General features: G+C 45.9%; 2 protein-coding genes across 2 annotated transcripts; one reads left to right on the top strand and one right to left on the bottom strand.

The window, feature by feature from the left end:
• Nucleotides 1–7,801: 7,801 nt before the first annotated feature.
• Nucleotides 7,802–10,176, top strand: LOC120670600 (putative laccase-9). Its single transcript, XM_039950742.1, has 4 exons — nucleotides 7,802–8,125; nucleotides 8,209–8,465; nucleotides 8,566–9,672; nucleotides 9,766–10,176. The coding sequence occupies exons 1-4, from the start codon at nucleotides 7,932–7,934 to the stop codon at nucleotides 9,894–9,896; spliced, it is 1,689 nt and encodes a 562-aa protein (XP_039806676.1). The 5' UTR covers nucleotides 7,802–7,931; the 3' UTR covers nucleotides 9,897–10,176.
• Nucleotides 10,177–16,497: 6,321 nt separating this feature from the next.
• LOC120668846 (aspartyl protease family protein 1-like) lies at nucleotides 16,498–19,034 on the bottom strand. The gene is made up of 7 exons (XM_039948642.1): nucleotides 18,592–19,034; nucleotides 17,868–18,473; nucleotides 17,621–17,756; nucleotides 17,442–17,527; nucleotides 17,204–17,373; nucleotides 17,037–17,108; nucleotides 16,498–16,943 (listed from the first exon to the last, which is right to left on the bottom strand). Exons 1-7 carry the CDS (start codon nucleotides 18,912–18,914, stop codon nucleotides 16,735–16,737), a joined length of 1,602 nt encoding a protein of 533 aa, XP_039804576.1. The 5' UTR covers nucleotides 18,915–19,034; the 3' UTR covers nucleotides 16,498–16,734.
• Between the last annotated feature and the right edge of the window lie 449 nt (nucleotides 19,035–19,483).

Raw genomic sequence — 19,483 nt, 5'->3', positions numbered from 1 at the left:
CATTTCACACCTGGGGCTCCTGGATCCTACCTTTTCAGTGAATGATTTGGATGAACTATATACAGGTTCTCTAACCAAATATCAGACTGACAAAATTGTTACTATATCTATCAGGACCAAAATTTTCATCTCAGAAGAACAAAAGAATTGTTACAATGTTTTTTTACATGAAAAAGTAGTAGCCTTTGGAATTTTATTTTTAGAAAATGGAAACGTATTCCATCCAAGCTCTGCACAAGAACACAATCCTGCGGGGGGACTAACCCAAGTGTGAACAGTGATGGAGTGACTAGGCTTGTGGCTGAGAAATTGCGGCGCCTAGGCTTAGCAGGCCAATCAGAGGGAGGTAACTTTTGGCATCGGATAGACCGTCACCTAAGCTAATGAGCTCATGCTGTTCCACGTCAACTGTTGTTTTCTTCAACCGTACCTATTGACTATTGACTATTGTACTTCATGCCCTGCGCTGACTTTGGTTACGTACTAGTAGTACTTAGTTGGTTCAAGTCCACCGCGAGTACTTAGTTGGTTCAAGTCCACCACGTATAGTACTATCTTTCTTCACATGGCTGATATTTGTTTGAGCTTACCGTTGTGAGGATTCTTAGACTAGCATTAAAAAGTCTATGGTTATAGATTTGTTATGAAATACGCTTCACAATATACAATTATTTATATTTAAAACAATATAATTTTTGAGCATTTATGGTCAAATTGACCCATGGCCCATGGAGACCATGCCGGAGTCTCAGTGAATTCTATTTATGATCTGAGAAAAACATTTAGGATTGTATTTATCTCTTTCTTAAATTTTGCTTTAGCCTAAGACATCTCATATCCTTCAATTTCTTCCTTAAAACATTAGTTGGACAAAAAGCAAAAGCAGAGGCGGTGATCGAGAGTGGGGTTGATCTGGACCATCGAGCTGTCCAAAGGTTAAGGACGGTGTCGCTTTGGGTAATAAGCGGACCAGCACCATGGCTAGAGGTGGGTTAGCCAAACTATTCTATAATCGTTGGAACAAATGTCTCTCTCTCAGTCGCATGTTTGTGCATCGAACAAAGAAGCCTCGTGAGTTTCAACTTATACCCATACAATTGTGTAAGTTTCTTCAAATTTAGGTTACGAGACTGTTGTTTTACGAAATAATAATCTCTCTCGCCTCCTTTATCTTTAGAACTAGGCAGATAGCCCGTGCAGGCGCGGCTAGTATTGAAAATTCAAAAAATTGCATGTTTTTTATCCTTACTTAAAAATTACACTATTTTTTACCATACATCATCCTATTCATTATCGTAAATTATGTCTTTTTGTTGGTTAAAACAATTCAAATATGATCTACCTATAATAACAATTTAATTTGTTGAGTTTTAATAATATTATGCATATAATTATTTTATTCTTGTTTTATTTTGATTGATTGTTGTTAGCTTTAGTTTTTATTAATAGTATATGTTTGTAACTGATACATAGCTAAATGATATTATATATTTAATTTTTCATAACGGCATTGGTGGATGATTTTTAATTAAGCACAGGGGTAGCTTAGGCTAATTGTTTCATAATAGCAGTGGTGGGTAATTTTATTTTTCTATTTTCTCCTATTAATGTGAGAATTTTTAAACCTTGAGAGCGAACGTGGAGGCTCCGTTTGTTGGCCAAATAATAAGATAATATATTCCTATAGAATAGTTCACATGTACACTAATGCATTTGCCCTAATAAATTACCTTAGAGCATCTCCAAGAGAATAGCAATAACATTAGCTAAATAAAGATTTAGAGACTATCTAAACGATAAAAGGCTTCCCAAACTACCAAGTTTTTCAATGGGCTCTAAAACTAGACTCTCCATATATTATACTGCTAGAGGCCCTACATATCATCCTCGTTTCTTATCTTCTTCCTTCCCCCCTCTCTCTCTCTTCCCTCCCCAAATAGATCTCCGCTCCTGCATCTCCTCTCCTACAGCGTCGCCTCCCGGAGGCGCGCATCCCCGCAGTGCTCCTCTGTCGCGGCCGTCTCCCCGCGACGCTCCTCTACCGCGGCCGGTTGTGAGCGGCGAGCAAGCCGAGGAGGAGGGAGAGGGAGGGAGACATCATCTGTCATCCGCCGCCAACACCGTCGTCGTCGTCGCGAGCAGAGCAGCAGCACCAGCTGTCGGTGTTTAGCTGCCAAGCCTGCTCAGGTAGTAGGATTGTAGTCAATGGATTGACTAGCTCTAGAACTTGATGGTGCAAAGAACACAAGGATTTAGACAAGTTCGGGCCGCAAGGTGCGTAATACTCTACGTCCTGTGTGGTTGCTTATATTACCTTAGGTGTTGTTATGGTTGTCTCTTGTTTGGAAGGGTCCCTGCCCACCCTTATATACTCTGGGGGGATTGGGTTACATGAAAAGTCCTAGCCGAGTACTGTTGGAGTCCAACTACAACCTGGTCGGGTAGTTTCCTTAGTTCTACGACTATTCGGGTAGTTACAAAAGAGGTAAGGTACATCCATGCGCTATCCCTTACTCTAGAACATTCTATGCCTATGAGTAGTTCCGCTGCCCCAGGTCTGACAACATGGTATAATGAGTTTATTTAGTCATCCTTCCTTAACCTGTACTAAAATAAGCAATGCATTTGTTTTGCTATTATGTATGCAGCATCAAACAAGTTTCTGAATTCATTAGAGAACACGGAGGAAAACTAGCTACATCTGTGACTCTAGCAGGCTCTATCAGTGAGTGTGTAGCTCGTGATGTAAGAATTATGATTGTGCAGTAAAGGTGTTTCGTGCCCATAAAAATGATCTTACATGGGATGAGGATTTTGACATTACAGATATGGTGGTAGTTAATGATGACATTACTGGAAAGTCTGCCCAGCAAGCACATGTTTTGCACAAGATAGTCTCAATTTTCATGCCTATGTTCATCCACAACGATAAAATGGCTTTGTATTTCTTGGTGTTGGCTTAAGATCATAGAAACACTGGTGAGGGTGAAGTGATGGAGGATTGGTACATAGAATAAATTCTAGAACATCCAGCATTAAGGCTTTCAACAGTTCGGTACAACTTGATTGAAGGGTACACCTCACGTGCCAGGAATTCCTGCTCGCCAACTCTACAATATATACCTTCTTGAATGGAATACATCCTTTATGTGAGGACTGACTCAAGTGATTCGTTCTATAAGGACTGCTGGTTTCGAGTTGAGCCAACAGAGGGTGTTACTAATCTTTATGAAAACACAAATGATGAAATTCTTATATTCCATAGACATTTCTCTCGGAATGCAATGGTATACTTCAAAATGATCAATGATGTAAGCGAGATAGAGATGATTGGGGCGAGGAAGTTTGAGCAGTCTCTTCCATATATATTGAAGATGTTGTTGAAAGAGTACCATATGCACAAAAATGGCTCATACGTTCTTATTCTTTTGAATGTTTTTATATGCATTTTTACATTTTTTTAATAATGTTAAGATCTGTTCATGTGATGTGTAGACTCTTGTAACATTGGAAACCTTATCGCAGCTTTAGAACAACTAGAAATGACATCTCAAACATGGATAGTGTTAGCCTAGCAAACTACCTCTACTCACTTCTTTGATCAGATAGCTCAAGCTCATTCACACCCACTCTCCGGTGGCTGCTGGTTGAAGAAGGAAAGTGGAGTAGAACACACACTGAACTGGCTATCCTTTTACAAAGTCCCAAAGGAGTATATATATATATATATATATATATATATATATATATATATATATATATATATATATATATATATATATATATATATATATATATATATAAGGAGGAAGACTCTGAACACACACTGATTCCACACACTTCTACTCACAAAAATGGGCCATACATTCTTATTCTTTTGAATGTTTTTATACGCATTTTTAAATTTTTTATAATGTTAAGATCTGTTCATGTGATGTGTAGACTCCTATAACATTAGAAACCTTATCGCAGCTTTAGAACAACTAGGAATGACATCTCAAACATGCATAGTGTTAGCCTAGCAAACTACCTCTACTCATTTGATCACTTTGATCAGAGAGCTCAAGCTCACTCACACCCACTCTCCGGTGGCTGCTGGTTGAAGAAGGAAAGTGGAGTAGAACACACACCGAACTGGCTATCCTCTTACAAAGTCCCAAAGGGGGTATATATATACAAGGAGGAAGATTCTGGACACACACTGATTCCACACACTTCTACTCCCTACTGCTACTATTGCTAGTTTGGCGCTGTTGTAGCTACTGTTGCTAGTTTCTACACTCTTTTATTATTTTCTAAACTTACTACTACTGCCAGGCTGCACTCTTGCTGCTGTTGCCAACCTGTAAGTTGGCATTTGCTACTACCCTCTTCTACACATTTCGAGACCCTTCTGTCAGACTATTACAAAATGCAAGAGCTAGCTAATTATTAATAGTATATGTTTGTAACTGATACATAGCTAAATAATATTGTATATTTAATTTTTCATGACGGCATTGGTGGGTGATTTTAAATTAAGCACATGGGTAGTTTAGTCTAATTTTTTCATAATGGCAGTGGTGGGTAATTTTATTTTTCTATTTTCTAAGAGTAACGTGGAAATTTTTAGGCCTCGAAAGCGAATGTGGAGGCTTCGTTTGTTGGCCAAATAATAAGATAATATATTCCTATAGAATAGTTCACATGTACACTAATGCATTAACCCTAATAAGTTACCTTAGAGCATCTCCAAGAGAATAGCAATAACATTAACTAAATTTAAAGATTTGGAGACTATCTAAACGATAAAAGACTTCCCAAACTACCAAGTTTTTCAACGGGTTCTCTAAAACTAGACTCTCCATATATTATACTGCTAGAGGCCCTACATATCATCCTCGTTTCTTATCTTCTTCCTTCCCCCTCCTCTCTCTCTCTCAAAAATAGATCTCCGCTCCTACATCTCCTCTCCTGCAGCGTCGCCTCCCGGAGGCACGCATCCCCGCAGCGCTCCTCTGCCGCGACCGCCTCCCCGCAATGCTCCTCTGCCTCGGCCGGTCGTGAGCGGCGAGCAAGCCGAGGAGGAGGGAGGGAGACATCGTCTGTCATCCTCCGCTGACACCGTCGTCGTCGCGAGTGAGCAGAGCAGCAGCAGCAGCCGCTCGGCAAGGAGAGCAGAGCAGCAGCGACAGCACCCATCACCGACCCCGGACCCGACCCGCGCGGCCTGGAGGCGTGGGACAACCCGCCGGGGAGCAGAATGGCAATATCCAGCGAAGGGAGGCCGGGCGGTGGGGGAGGAGCCGCCGACGGAGAGAGGCCGCGCCGGCAGGGGAGGCCCGGCGGAGGGAGGAGTTGCCAGCGGCCGGCGGGGGAAGACGCGCAGGTGGAGCACGGGAGCAGAGGCACACGCAACAATGGAGATAGTGAGAGGGATGCGCTCGGCAGAAGAAGCAAACAGAGGGGAGCAGATGACAAGCGGAATAGCCAAAGAGGAAGAAAAGAGAGTCGGTTGGATTGGGGTTTTTACCGCTTCTAATTTAAATTTGTTTACCTATTCTCTTAGAGATGCTTGTAAACTGAGATGCACACTAGGTAAATACACGCAAAGACAAAACTACTCTATGTTGTCATAAATAAGTGGCCTTTTGGATATTAGCATACTTATTGTTATTGTTATATGATATTTGTAGATAGCCAACGTATCTGGTGGAAATCATAACCTTTGTGAAAACTCATGCAAACTGTGGTAAAAAGGTCGTCTAAATTCATAAAAAACATAGCACATGTAGATGATATAATGATACACAATCTTGCAAAATATCTTGTCCAAACTCGACTTCGTTTGTGAGATATAAAAATAACAAATTTCTAACAAATCATCTGGACAACTTTCTGGCTTGAAATTTGTTATTTTTATATCCCATAAATGAAGTCGAGTTTGGACAAGATATTATACAAGATTGTGTATTATCATATTATCTACATGTGTGATATTTTTGGTGAATTTGGACATCTTTTTGTCGTGATTTACATGAGTTTTCACGAAGTTGTGGTTTCCACCAGATACGTTGCCTTGTAGATAATAGCAAAAGTCTGTTTCTATAAAACTACATTTGAATATAAATACACCCTGCCACCTTAATAAATAAATAAATAAATACACCCTTATGATTTATAAACTTCCAAACTCAACACATAAAGGTAACATGGAACCAAAATTTAGAAGAGTTGACTTAAGACCACTCCACAAAGTCACTTGTTTGTGATATATTGAAGGGAGTGAATAGTTGCTCTAGCTAAATATTTCTAGAACTTAAGAAGCAAGCAATATATTAGATTGTTAGTCAAGTGATTATTCACTCCCACCCGTCATAAATAACTAGAATCTATTTTTGACAATCTTTTAGAGCAAGTATTTCGCTCTGTTCGGCTGGTTGTGGCTGGTAGTTTGGTGCTGCTTTGTTGTTAGAGAAAAATACAGCTAGCTGGCTGCTGGCTAATACTGATTTGGTGTGAGAGAAAAACATTGCTGGCTAGTTGGCTGACAAGCCAGCTGAACAGAGCGAATTATAACAAGCTGTAAGCAGGCTGAATGCTGAGATAGAGAGATTAGAGGAGAGAGAGGAGAAACATGTTGTATGCTTGCAACTAGTTTTGACACAAAGATCTAGAAAATTTATGAGGGCTAATGTATTAATAGTGAAGAGCTAACTAATGTAGAAGTTGACTGAGAAATGAGCTGCCAAAATTTATGCAGCTAACAGCTGGCTATGTTATTAAGAGCGGTCCCAACTCTCCAACTAAGCTGGTTTCCATAGTATTAAATACGTTGTCATGTAAGCAATAAACTGATATGACAGCAAAGTTAAAAAGGAGAGGAGATAAAATATGAAGAAACCAAGTCTAATGCAAGAAACCATGTCTATACGAAAATCAAGACAAAAGGAAACAGGATTGGAGAGGAATAGGAGAGAGAAGAGATATGATTGGATAGCAATTTATTTTAAAAAATTTCTATGAGTAGTGTCTATATGGTAAATATAGAAACTATTAATAGTTTTTTGGGTTGGGACTACCCTAACATTGCTCTTAGTTGTAAGCAACCGGTATGCTGACAATAGACATTTGTGGGGAGTGTATCAATCTCAAGATCTGACAATCCAGCCTCAAGTTGGTACTCCTACGCGCGTAGTGTAATTTAATGCATTCACAACTCACAAGGGTGAGCGCGTGTCTACAACTGTATTTTTTATTAAAAAAACTCATTATTCCTCCCGAGTATAGTAAAAAGATCTCCCATTGACTACTTCCCTAATTCGCTTGGCAGCATTCATATATAGTTTCATAGTAGTCCATATATGAATCTAAAAAAAATCAGAGATCGATCACCCCCATTTCGTCCCCGTCGAACACCAAATCCGGTGACCCTGGCGATGGGTGCTGTAGCTGCGACGGCCCCTGCCGTGCTGCTCCTCCGGTTCCTCCAGCTGGGCGTGTTCTTGGCCCTTGGAGTTGCTGCAGCACTTGGCCCCGCCGCGCAGGGCTCCAGGGTTCATCACTACCAGTTCCTCGTAAGTCCGTCCAGCATGTTCCTATCCTGCATTTCGATCTGCTGCTGTTTTCGGCCGTCAGGTTCAGTTCGATCGCTCCTCCTCGGCTTGGCTCATCGTCATCGCTCATCCATGGTTTCAGCTGTTGCTGTTTAGATTAGCCAAACCATTATGAATCTTAACTAAATATTACACCAAGTGTTTGCATTCCTACAGTGAAAAATTACATCATACTAGTAGATTCGTATTCATATTGCTGTGCATTTCGTCAGGAACGCCCTGTGCTACATGGAAATGCAAATCATTACTTTGGCAATAAATGGTCTTTAATCTGCTAGATTTTTTCTGCTAAGAAAACGCGTATACGTACTAGCTGTCTCTCTCTAGCAAGTAGCAATGGTGGGTAGGCGTGCGTGGTTACTGTCTTTTGCCTGGCAGATAGAGAAGGTTGACGTCACCAAGCTGTGCCGGCAGAGGAGCATCCTCACCGTGAACGGGCAGTTCCCGGGGCCGACCATCCGCGCGCGCAGGGGCGACGTCGTCGTCGTCAACGTCCGCAACCATGGCGACAAGAACATCACCATCCACTGGTACGGAAGCTAGCATTCGTCATGGCGTCGTCTACGCTCTCATGCACCAACATGATGGCTGATGCTGCTCATGGTGCGTGCAGGCACGGCGTGGACCAGCCGCGGAACCCGTGGTCCGACGGGCCGGAGTACATCACGCAGTGCCCCATCCAGCCCGGCGCCGCCTTCGCCTACCGCGTCATCCTTTCCCAGGAAGAGGGCACGCTCTGGTGGCACGCCCACACCGGCTTCGACCGCGCCACCGTCCACGGCGCCATCGTCGTCCTCCCCAAGCACGGCACCGCCTTCCCCTTCGTGCAATCTGCAACTGCAATGGAGGAGATGCCACCCATCATCCTCGGTGCGGTCCACGATTGGTCGTGCAATCTGCAATTCGACGCATTGTTCTGATCGATCTGAACAATCTCCTGAAGAAGAAAACAAATCTGCATGCACTGCAGGCGAGTGGTGGCGGAACGACGACGCGAACCAGCTCCTGGAGGACGCGGTGCGGACCGGCCGCGACGTCAAGCCTTCGGACGCCACCACAATCAACGGCGAGCCCGGCGACCTGTTCCCGTGCTCCAAGCCCGGCACCGTCAGGGTGCGCGTGGAGCGCGGCAAGACGTACCTGCTCCGGGTGATCAACGCCGGGCTCACCAACGACATGTTCTTCGCCGTCGCCGGGCACCGCCTCACCGTGGTCGCCACCGACGCCCGCTACGCCAAGCCCTTCCCCGTCGACCATCTCATGGTCGCGTCGGGCCAGACCGTCGACGCGCTCCTCCACGCCGCCGGTGACGGTGGCCGGTACTACATGGCCGCGCGGGCGTTCGCCTCCAACACCAACGTCGACTTCAACAACAGCACCGCCACGTCCATCGTGGAGTACGCGGACGCGCCGCCCGCCGCGCGGCAGGGCAGGCCCCCGGTGTTCCCGGCCACCCTGCCGGCCGTCGACGACGCCGCCGCGGCCGAGGCGTACACGGCGCGGCTCCGGTCCCTGGCCAGCGAGGCCCACCCGATCGACGTGCCGGCGCGCGCCGACGAGCGCCTGCTAGTGACGATGGCCGTGAACCTGCTCCCCTGTGTCGCGCAGAACGCGACGTGCACCGGCCCCCGCGGCGGCCGCCTCGCGGCGAGCCTCAACAACGTGAGCTTCCAGAACCCCCCCGCCGCCGACATCCTCGGCGCCTACTACCGCGGACGGAGCGGCGTGTACGACGCGGACTTCCCAAACGGGCCGCCGTCCCTCTTCAACTTCACCGACCCGGGGATCCCGGCGGCGGGGCTCGTCGGGCCGTTCACGGAGCGGGGCACCAGGGTGAAGGTGCTGGAGCACGGCGCCGCCGTGGAGGTGGTGTTCCAGGACACGGCGGTGCTGGGCACGGAGAGCCACCCCATGCACCTGCACGGGTTCAGCTTCTACGTGGTGGGGCGAGGGCTCGGCAACTTCGACGAGGCCAGGGATCCCGCCGGCTACAACCTGGTCGACCCGCCGCGGCAGAACACGGTGGCCGTGCCCAAAGGCGGCTGGGCGGCGATCCGCTTCCGCGCGACAAACCCTGGTGAGCGATTGCTGTTTTTTTTTTGGATCGTCTGCCATTGATTTGCATCGTCAAATGGAAGGACTGATTCGATGCTACTTCTTCTCATCTCAGGGGTGTGGTTCATGCATTGCCACTTTGATCGTCACGTCGTGTGGGGAATGGACACCGTGTTCATCGTCAAAGACGGCAAGGCCCCCCAAGCCAAGATGATGCAGCCTCCTCCCAACATGCCGAAGTGCTGAAGAAATAGGGCATGGCGATTTCTTCAGACAAGAAATTCTCCTAGTGCACTGTTGCATGACAATAAAGCAAAGTCGCAGAAAATCAAATGTCCACTCTGACATGTTAGAGCAATTTAGATCACACTATTTATTATTCATGGATTCAGAGCATGATGACTACAATGAAGTCTCGAAACTCCGCATACTGTTGCTATGTAACATCACCAGAATGTATCAACCAATGTTCAAAATAGTGCGCTATAGCTACTGCTATAGCTCGCTATAGTCTTTGGGAGAGGAGAATGTTAGGATATTCATTTTTCAGCTATAAAAGACAAAATCCGCTAATAGCCCGCTATATCCGCTATAGCCGATAAATTAATGGTTATTGAACCGGCTAAATCATATAATTGGTCTTTATTTATTGATAGTTTAGTATTTGTCGAGAAATTGGTGTCTCCAACTTGATACTGACTTTTAATAAGTGTTATCAAAATAGTGTGATATGACCTCTTTCAGGGACCCTATACCCACACTATAACGGGAAGATCTTCAACTAGGCACCAGTATAGGAGACAACTCTATTTGGAAACTTAAATCTTTAGTTTCCAAATCTTTATTCACCACAACTTAGTACAACACAAGATTCTTATACTCTTTATGTGGCCACCCTAATATAACACTATGATATAACACTAATACTCTATGTGACAAACTTGCCATCTTCTATTTGAGACCGCTTATATCATAATATGGCAAGAAGGGAGGGAAGCACTCCTATTTATAGGACTCTACAGCTCATGGTTTTGCCATGTGTGTCAGACCCAGAGCCAGGGGATACCTGACGTGGCATGGTCCTGTATGAGATATGGGATGGGGCATGTCCTATACCCATACGTCATGTAACTACTCGCATAGATCTTGTACTAGTCGGTATAGATAAAAACCACCCGACTAGTACTCTGAAAAGACTTTAGGCGCCGCATCGACCTAGTGTTCCATGTAACCTTCGCTCTAGGCTATATAAGGGCGGGCAGGGACCCCTCCGATGGAGAGACATCTCATTCTATTCACTCAAGCGATACAAACCACCAAACAGTACGTAGGGTATTACGCAACTCATGGTCCGAACCTGTCTAAACCCTCATGTTGCTTGCACCATCGTGTTCCTGATCTCAGTGATCCACTACAAATAATCTACTACCATAGGGTATTCCTAGGTAGGCGTGCCGGTAAAACACTGACAATGTGTCCATCTTCTACAATCTTCTTACAAAATATCTAACTCTAAATTTTTTTTCTTATGCTTATCTAACCATACAAATATCTATTTTCTAGTGTATTCCACATTTTTATATAAAGCATGACAACCATGGTTCATGCATAATCTCTAATATTCTTGAAGCTTCTCACAAATATGCATTGCTATTTTCAATAGTATTTAATTCCATCATTTACAAAACTTAGTATTTCATCAGTGATGTAACGAGGGAATGAAGCTCTAGACATACTTTAGTGCATGATGTAATGAACTTGTGATTTGTATCTCTTTGATTTGATATTCTGAACATATAAATTCTGAACTTAACTACTCAATTTGCAAAACTGCTAAATGAGGTTAGCCGGAGCTATATCCCGCTATAGCCTTCTCTTAATCTCTAGAAAACTGACCACTAAACGTCTTAGCCCACTATTTTGAACATTGCTATATTCTGAAACATCAGTAACCATTTTCCTTTAGGAATAAGAAATTATCAGCTCACTTCAACTAGATCATTCAGATCTAGTTCTTTCTTTGCATCCTCTCTCCTTCCGTTTCTGAAAAGAATTGTGTTCTGATTTGAGCATTGATGATTTATACATAAGTCCAAATAGTATAGGAACAATCCAAGGGTGAAGGATATCTTGTTCCTTCATATGAAAATTTATAATCTTCATTTAGTTCTCAAGACGAATGGGATCTCTTACAAGCCAAGGTCTATTTTTGAGTCTATGATCCATATATGTCAGAGACGTTCGAACAGATTTGATGTAACATATCATATGGTTTTACTTCCATTTGTGCAAAACTTCCAATTGAATTCACAAGGTGTGGTTAGCCTCACAGAAATCACTCTCTTACTTTGCTATCAAGTTTTCAAAATTGATGACTTTTGAGAGGTTGACAAGACTGGTTTCACATACATTACGAGGCTTCTGGCTTCAGGATATCCATTGGTGACTGTTATGGTACCGGGCAAGCTGTTCGGTACCAGGTCAGGACAGGATTTCTACAACCCATCACCGCTTCACCGCCTGAATGAAGCTGGAAAGAGTTAGGTAATTCATGCTGTTGTGCTCATCGGAGCAGGATGGTATCAAGGTGTCAACTACTATTGGATACTCAATTCGTGGGGAGATGCATTCGCAGACCATGGAAAGATACGTATGCTCACTGATGGGGTTCTGACTAATCCAGTTGGTGTGACAATTGCATCACCAGTTGTTTAGTTAGTGTTACATTTTGAATTTTTGAATTCTATATACAATGCTGATTAACTGTCTGAGCTAGTAGATCCGCCTCTAAATTTGATAAGACGGATCTAAATTTTCTTCTGTGGAGTTAAGTCGATTGAGACTTTCCTTTGTAAACTCTTTCTACTGTGTTGTATTCTGCATACTTTGTATCAATTCTCTATATGTTAGGAAAAATATACCAATCCAAGTGCCATAGAAAAAATTACATTTGCTTAATTGTCACTATATGTTTCTCTCCCTATATGTCATGATCATTGAAGAACTGCTATGCAGCTTCTTCCTGCCAGTGCCACTATTCAAAACTCGTTGCGTTCACTGCAATAAAAACCATTTCTTGGTAATGTCAACTACAATATTGTTGTGCTGTTGTAGGTACCACTGCAGCTTAAGCAGTTGGACCAAACCTCATACATGCAAAATGGAAGGATTAAGATCCTGTACTGCACACGAAAATATTGTAGCGAAATACATGTAATATACCATCGTACCCTTTCTCCTCCCCGTCACCTGCGCGGCTGCGCACTGCACATGCCGGCACGGCATTGATCTCACTAGAACATTAAGCGTGTGATGCACACTCTACCATTTAAACAATGAAATACAAGTAAATCGAAGGTACTAAAATATGCAATTAAATATAAATAATCTGAAGGTAATGAAATGTGACAAAGGGCATGCATGATATAAGATAAATTCAACACAAAATCACAACTTATGGTAATAAATACATCATTAATATAGTAACATTTGAGCAATGTGGGTACACTATCCATCATATGTGTCTATCCGGCATTGTAATGGTTGTAGCTTGCCTTCAACATTATGCGATGTTTTACTCAAATACAAGTTTTACATATCACATCGTGTCAAATTGCAGGAACAATCCATGGGTTCATGTCTATAAGTGCTGCGAAAGACGAATAAAAGCCATGTCATCACAATATTTACTATGTTTTTAGATCACCATCTACTATTTGTAATTTTTACTCTGTTTTTTATCACTGCCTACTATTTGCTTCCCTAAATGCAATATGATAGCACCGAAAAAGGTAGTTGTCACCCATATAGGATCGGAATGATGAACTGGGTAGCAGTGCTGGCTGGCACTCATGTGCTTGAGCTCTAGCTCAACCAGGAGCATGTTGACACGCCGCCCTCTCGCCACCAGCCGGGACCGTCCCACCATGACGCACCCTCGTGGTCGTGACTACCTGCCGCTCCAAGCCGCAACGGCCCATGCTGCATCCGAGCTGGGCTGTCGTGCCTGCCCAAGCACCAACTCTTTTCCTTCACATACATTGGGTGTCATGTTGACCATTCACTGGGCTGTCGTGCCTGCCCAAGCACCAACTCTTTTCCTTCACATACATTGGGTGTCATGTTGACCATTCAAACTTTGAGAACCAGACGAATTGAGAGTAAAGTTATGGTACCTTGAATACAATTCCTAAGTAGGATAAACAATACGGAAAATGTCAGGCACTCGTGAAAAAGGAGTTAATTCAACTACCTGCGAATATAAATATAAGAAAATAACAGTGGCGCATGAAAAAGACTGGCAAGTGCAGGACAACAAAGGACCCCAAGTACATGCTATCTACTATCAATTGAAGGGTACTTGGCCTATTTAAATCATTAGATGTAAGCAAGCTAGGATCCAGCACAATACATTAATAGATAGTTGATTTCATCAATCCTTTATGCCATGTACAACTTAATATAATGCACATTTGATGGTAGAGGAAAGCAAAGAGCTAAGCAAAACAAAATAAAAGAATCACACATTTTGAGAATGTACATAGTGCTCAGAAAATTCAAATTTATCATATTGAAATGCATATACTATCAACAAATCTAGCCATTGAACTTTCTATTTTGAAAATTTTACAGAGATAATAATGTTTGGAGTAAAGAATACAGGTAACTCATTTCTCTGTAACTTCACTGTGAAGATATATAGTAACATATTAGCAATGCTGGCCAAATAAACCACCTGTTCATCACCAAGTTAAGTAAATGGTTTTCAACTTGCTTGTTGTGCACACATATTTCATCAAGAGTAAATCCACATTTTGAGAATAAGTCAATCAGATATTCATCTGAAAAGTAATATGCATGCTGCACAGAACACGTTGCAATGATTCAGGTGATCATTTGTAAATTAGTATCCATTCGATGTATTGATGTGACTGAATTTCCTTGCATAATGTTCATAGGCGATCCACTCACTGTACCATCACATCTAACATAAAGTTCTCACTTATTTACTGGCCTTTTGACATAAGCCTTTCCTACATTTTGGTTTACAAGATGACAATAGATGTAATAAACTAAGCAGCACGGATACGGATACGTGTATCGATATCGAAAGGATACAGATACGTCATTTTCCAAAAAAAAAACGATACACGGATACATTTCATCTAAAAAATATAAATAAATAGATAATAATGCATATTAAATAGCCACACTCAGATACAAGGAACAACAGTTAAAACACATAAAACAAAGTGGGCATTTTACTTTAATGTGAAGTAAATAACCACACAAGCAGATAAAGGGGCTCTAGGGATTAAAATGTAGGGAAATAGAAGATCTAGGGACTAAAATATAATTATAAAAAAAAAAGAAAAATGGCAAAATGGAAAAAACCCCAAACCTTATCTAATCACTTTGTTCGCTGTCCGGCCGCATTTCTCCCCATCTCTCTCCAGCTCTCTCTCCTCAGGGTCTTCTCTCCCTCCCTCCCCGATGGCGACGGGAGCCCCTCTCGGCCGGCCCATCCCTCTCCGGCCAGCCCCTCCCTCTCCGATGCTCCTGCCTGCGCCACTGCTCTTCCTCCCTCCCTCCCTCCCTCCCCCTCTCTCTCTCAGTCTCTCGGTCTCTCCCGGCGGCGGATCGAGTGCGGGCGGCGGCGGATCGAGTGCAGGTCGGGAGGAGCTCGCTAGGGACCCGCCGGCTCGCCGCGCCGCCCCCATCCTCCCCTCGAGCTCGAGCAAAGGGCGTCGTGACATCGCCCCCCCTCCCCCTCCGGCTACCTCCGCACGCCATCTACTAGCTGCTCCATGGAGTTGGGCTACCGGGCTGTATCAAACACAAATACATATCCAATCTTAAGTTTCCAGGCCCAATACAGCCCAATACGCCGATACAGCTTGGATACGTATCCCCGGTGTATCCATGGCGTATCTGTATCTGTATCCGATACGTATCGGATACAGGATACGGTGGCACCCCCACGTATCTGTGCTTCTGAGGTTATAAATGCATAATGAGTTTAAATTTGACATACAACAACAAATCATTTTAGTCCCAAGCAAGTTGGGTAGACAAACTACATAAAAAATGGCCTTTAAAAGTATGGTTGAAAATAAGTAGACGCATCAAGATTTTTTTAATGAATATAAATGATTACCCAAGGGAAGGCATAGGTTTCAGGAAGGGGGAGAAAGAAAAGAAAATAAAAGAGGCAAGCTGCATATAATGGACACCTTGGTAGGATTATAGGAAATGGGGACATAAAATGAGAATTCAAATATAAGAGCATGGTTTTAAATAAAAAATTAAGGTAGCTCCTGTGTTTTAAGCATGTTTCTAACAAGTCCATCTGAATATAACATGGCAATAAGCAGGCTTATACTTTTGATTATTTCCAAACATTCTCCTTCGATACATGATTCTGGATGCTATACAAATGTACACAGCCAAGAGCGGGATAAGAACATGATTTTTCGATGTCATAAAATTCTAATATTAAGATCTCAAGAAACACATAAGAGATTAAGTATTGCTTAGAATGGAGTACCCATAACCAGCCTATTTCATTGACTGCATTCACTAATGTTTCTAGTGGAGCAAGGAGTTACCTAGACTGGAGTGGCGCAAGAAATCGTCGGTTAATTGGCTTTTGTGTTTTCGTGAGACTCCATGTACACATGGACCGTAACGGGCCGAGTAGGGCCGACATAGTCTGCCTGTGGGCCCACGCGACCAACCTATCCAAACCAACCTATCCAAACCGACATAGTACAACGACCGACCAAACGTCACTTGTCCTTCACTCGCGCACAAGCACAACGTGTTAGTCTGTTTGGATCCGCTAAAGTTTGACCATAGAGAACCTTATCATTTATGAGTATTAATTTATCAAATATATGTTTATTTGTATATGAATATGAATAATTTATGTCACGAAATGCCCCTCATCAGTCACCACCAAGAAATTTCGTCTCCAATATACACGACAACCTGCAAACTAATCCTAATTCCAAAATCTGAACTCTGAATCGGAGTCGAGCAGTATCTATATCTCTATACGACGGTCCAGAGCAGCCGGCGGGCGTCAGACAAGGGCGGCAGCGCCCAGCAGCAGAGGGAGCAGCAGGGAGATCCCTCCGCGCGCGCCGGCGGACGGCGGCCGCGGCAAGGGCGCCGCGCCGGGGAACCTGTTGCTGGCGTCGTTCTGCCGCGGCGTGAGCGTCGTCGCCATCGGCGCCGGCGCGGGGCTGGGGCTCCCGCCCGGTCCGTCCGCCACTCTGGCGTTCTTGTAACCTGCAGGCGGTCGTCGTGTCAGAATTCCAGACAGGACGGTGGATTTCATTATTCAGTCTGGTGACGCGACGAGAGGTGCGTGATCGATCTTACAGTCGAATTCCTGCCAGCCCAGGACGGATCTCTCCCGGTCGAACACCACCTTGAGCCCGGTCATGAAGTTCTCTGCATTCACATCGATCGGATCGGACACCGTCAGTTCACTGTTCGCACTGCTGGAAAGTGGAAATGGAGGAGCAGCGAAGAAGGGAGGAGCTTACGGCCGACGATGTTGATGGTGATGTCGTTCTTGACGATGGCCAGGCAGTAACCGACGGCACGGCGGCTGGCGCTATCGGACAACCCGATGATCGGGTTGGTGACCGGGAACAGTGCTCCCCCCGCCGTCGTCAGGCTCACCACCGGGAGCTCCACCTCCCTCTGGTCAGGGCTGCTCAGCAATCACAGCAGATGAGATAGAGGCCGTCAGAGTGTGAAGGCGATGGTGGTCATGCTTACCTCAATCTGTAGCAGTACTCGAAGGGGAAACGGTCTGCAGATCCGCTGCTGAAATTGACCCTCCTCTCGCGAATCTGAGAGTTGAACTGAAATCCAGCAGATATCCCATGGTTTCAGATGCTGCCAATTGACGCCAACGAACAAGATTTGATGAGAGCACAAATCCTGGAGAAGTTTACACTGGTGGCGAGCGCCGTGTACTCCGGGTCGTTGAGGTACGTGAAGGACGTGCCGGAGTCCATGACGGCGGCGAACTCCACCGGCGCCGACTCGCTGCCGACGTTGATCGTCGTGAAGCTCACGTTGTACGTCGGGCTGCACGCCATTTTCACGTTGAGGATTGATCAGCAAGTAAGTGGTTATGAGGTAGTAGTAGTAAGGTGAAGAAGTAACGTGACAGAGCAGCAGCAGCAGCAAGCGACTAACTGTGTGCTCCTGGGGATGAAGGGCGTCTCGGCCTGGCCGCGGCTGCCGGCGTCGCCGAAGTTGATCCGGCCGACACCGTCGTCGCCGAAGCACATGGAGAAGCTGTCGGAGGCGACGAGGCCGCGGCTGGCGAGCACGCTGGGCACGGACACCCTGTCCATGCCGAGGCCCAGCAGGCCGTCGAAGCCGGCGCCGTCCAGGAACGCGCCCGTCTGCACCTGCCCGCACCCGAACACGACGGGGGCCTGCAGGGGCTCCGCGGCGGCGCCGGGGCCCGGGCCCTCCCGGGTCAGGTGGAGCACGTCCTGCACGAGCACCCCGGAGGAGGAGGTGTTGGCGGACACGTAGCGGACGCCGTACGGGCAGCTGCCGTTGGTGGCGGCGCTGCAGGCGTTGGGCCGGTCGCAGAGCGGGTTTTCGCACGTCACCGGCGTGCTCGTCGACGACAGCCTCGGGCTGTACTCGCGGAGCTCCGCCGTGGCGTTGTTGGAGAGCGGCGCGCACTGCTTGCAGTCGCAGGGCACCCAGAAGAGGTCGCTGCCGGTGTCCAGCGCCACCAGGAACGTCGCGTTCGGGGTGCCCAGCGCCACCGCCGCGTAGTACAAGCTGCAAATAAGTATTGGGTTCGGTCGATGAGTACTTGAAGCCCCATGCGTGTTCTTGGGGGATTGATCGATTTCCAATTAGTGATGACCCGTAGCATTTGTATTCAGACGAGACTCACGATCCGAGGTATTGGATGGTTGCGTTGCCATCCGCGAAGGTCAGGAGTTCGTCGCCGGCGCCGGCGAGGCCGCGGTGGGCGAGGAGGGCGCGGTCGTGGCGGGAGAGCTCGGAGTAGTACTCGGGCGAACCTTTAGCTGGCCACTCCGCGGCGAGGGCGTGGCGGCCCCGCGCCTCCGCCCAGCGCCGGACCACCGGGGAGGTGCGGTGGTGGAGGTCGAAGCCGACGAAGGACGCCTCCCCGACGGCAAGACACGCCGCGACGGCGACGGCGAAGGCGACGAACAGGTCCTGGCGGTAGCGGTTGGAGCTCGAGCGAGCCATGAGGTGGAGGACGCGGAGACGTGCAGAGGCGGCAAGATGAGGTAGTGAGCTGACAGCTGAGGTTGGAGGGTTACGTTGAAAGCTTACCCGCCATCTGTAGATGATGGGGAGCAGCCGTAGAGACCGGGAGCAGGCGGAGGAGGACCGGATCGGAGGGAGGAAAGTCAAAGTCTCCGCTCCCGTCACCGTGTGGTGCTTTCGTCAACGGTGAGGAGCGGTGATGGAGATGGAGAGAAACGGTGAGCCGGCGGCGTGTGGAGGACGACGACGACGAGGGGGGGGGGGGGGGGGGGGGGGGGGGAGGTCTGGTCGTATCCGCGTACGACTCCTAGTCCTTGCCACAGCCCACAGGTAAACATTTGACCTTTAGGTCCTTATCTTTTCTACAATTTATGAGAAGCGCTTCACTCAGTCAAGATCACGCGACAAAGAAAATGATTTTTTTTTGTCTACATCACACCGCGAAAGAGTAATTTTGTACGGTGCACATCACCAAACTCGATTTAGTATTCCGCACAAACTCACACTTTCAGTGCTGCAGACAAAAAAACAAAAAGACCAAAGAAAAT

Source organism: Panicum virgatum, chromosome 4N, assembly GCF_016808335.1.
Source record: "Panicum virgatum strain AP13 chromosome 4N, P.virgatum_v5, whole genome shotgun sequence".
Classification (NCBI taxonomy): domain Eukaryota; kingdom Viridiplantae; phylum Streptophyta; class Magnoliopsida; order Poales; family Poaceae; genus Panicum; species Panicum virgatum.
The sequence above is the reverse complement of the archived record's forward strand: the minus strand, read 5'-3'. Positions and strand labels throughout refer to the sequence as shown.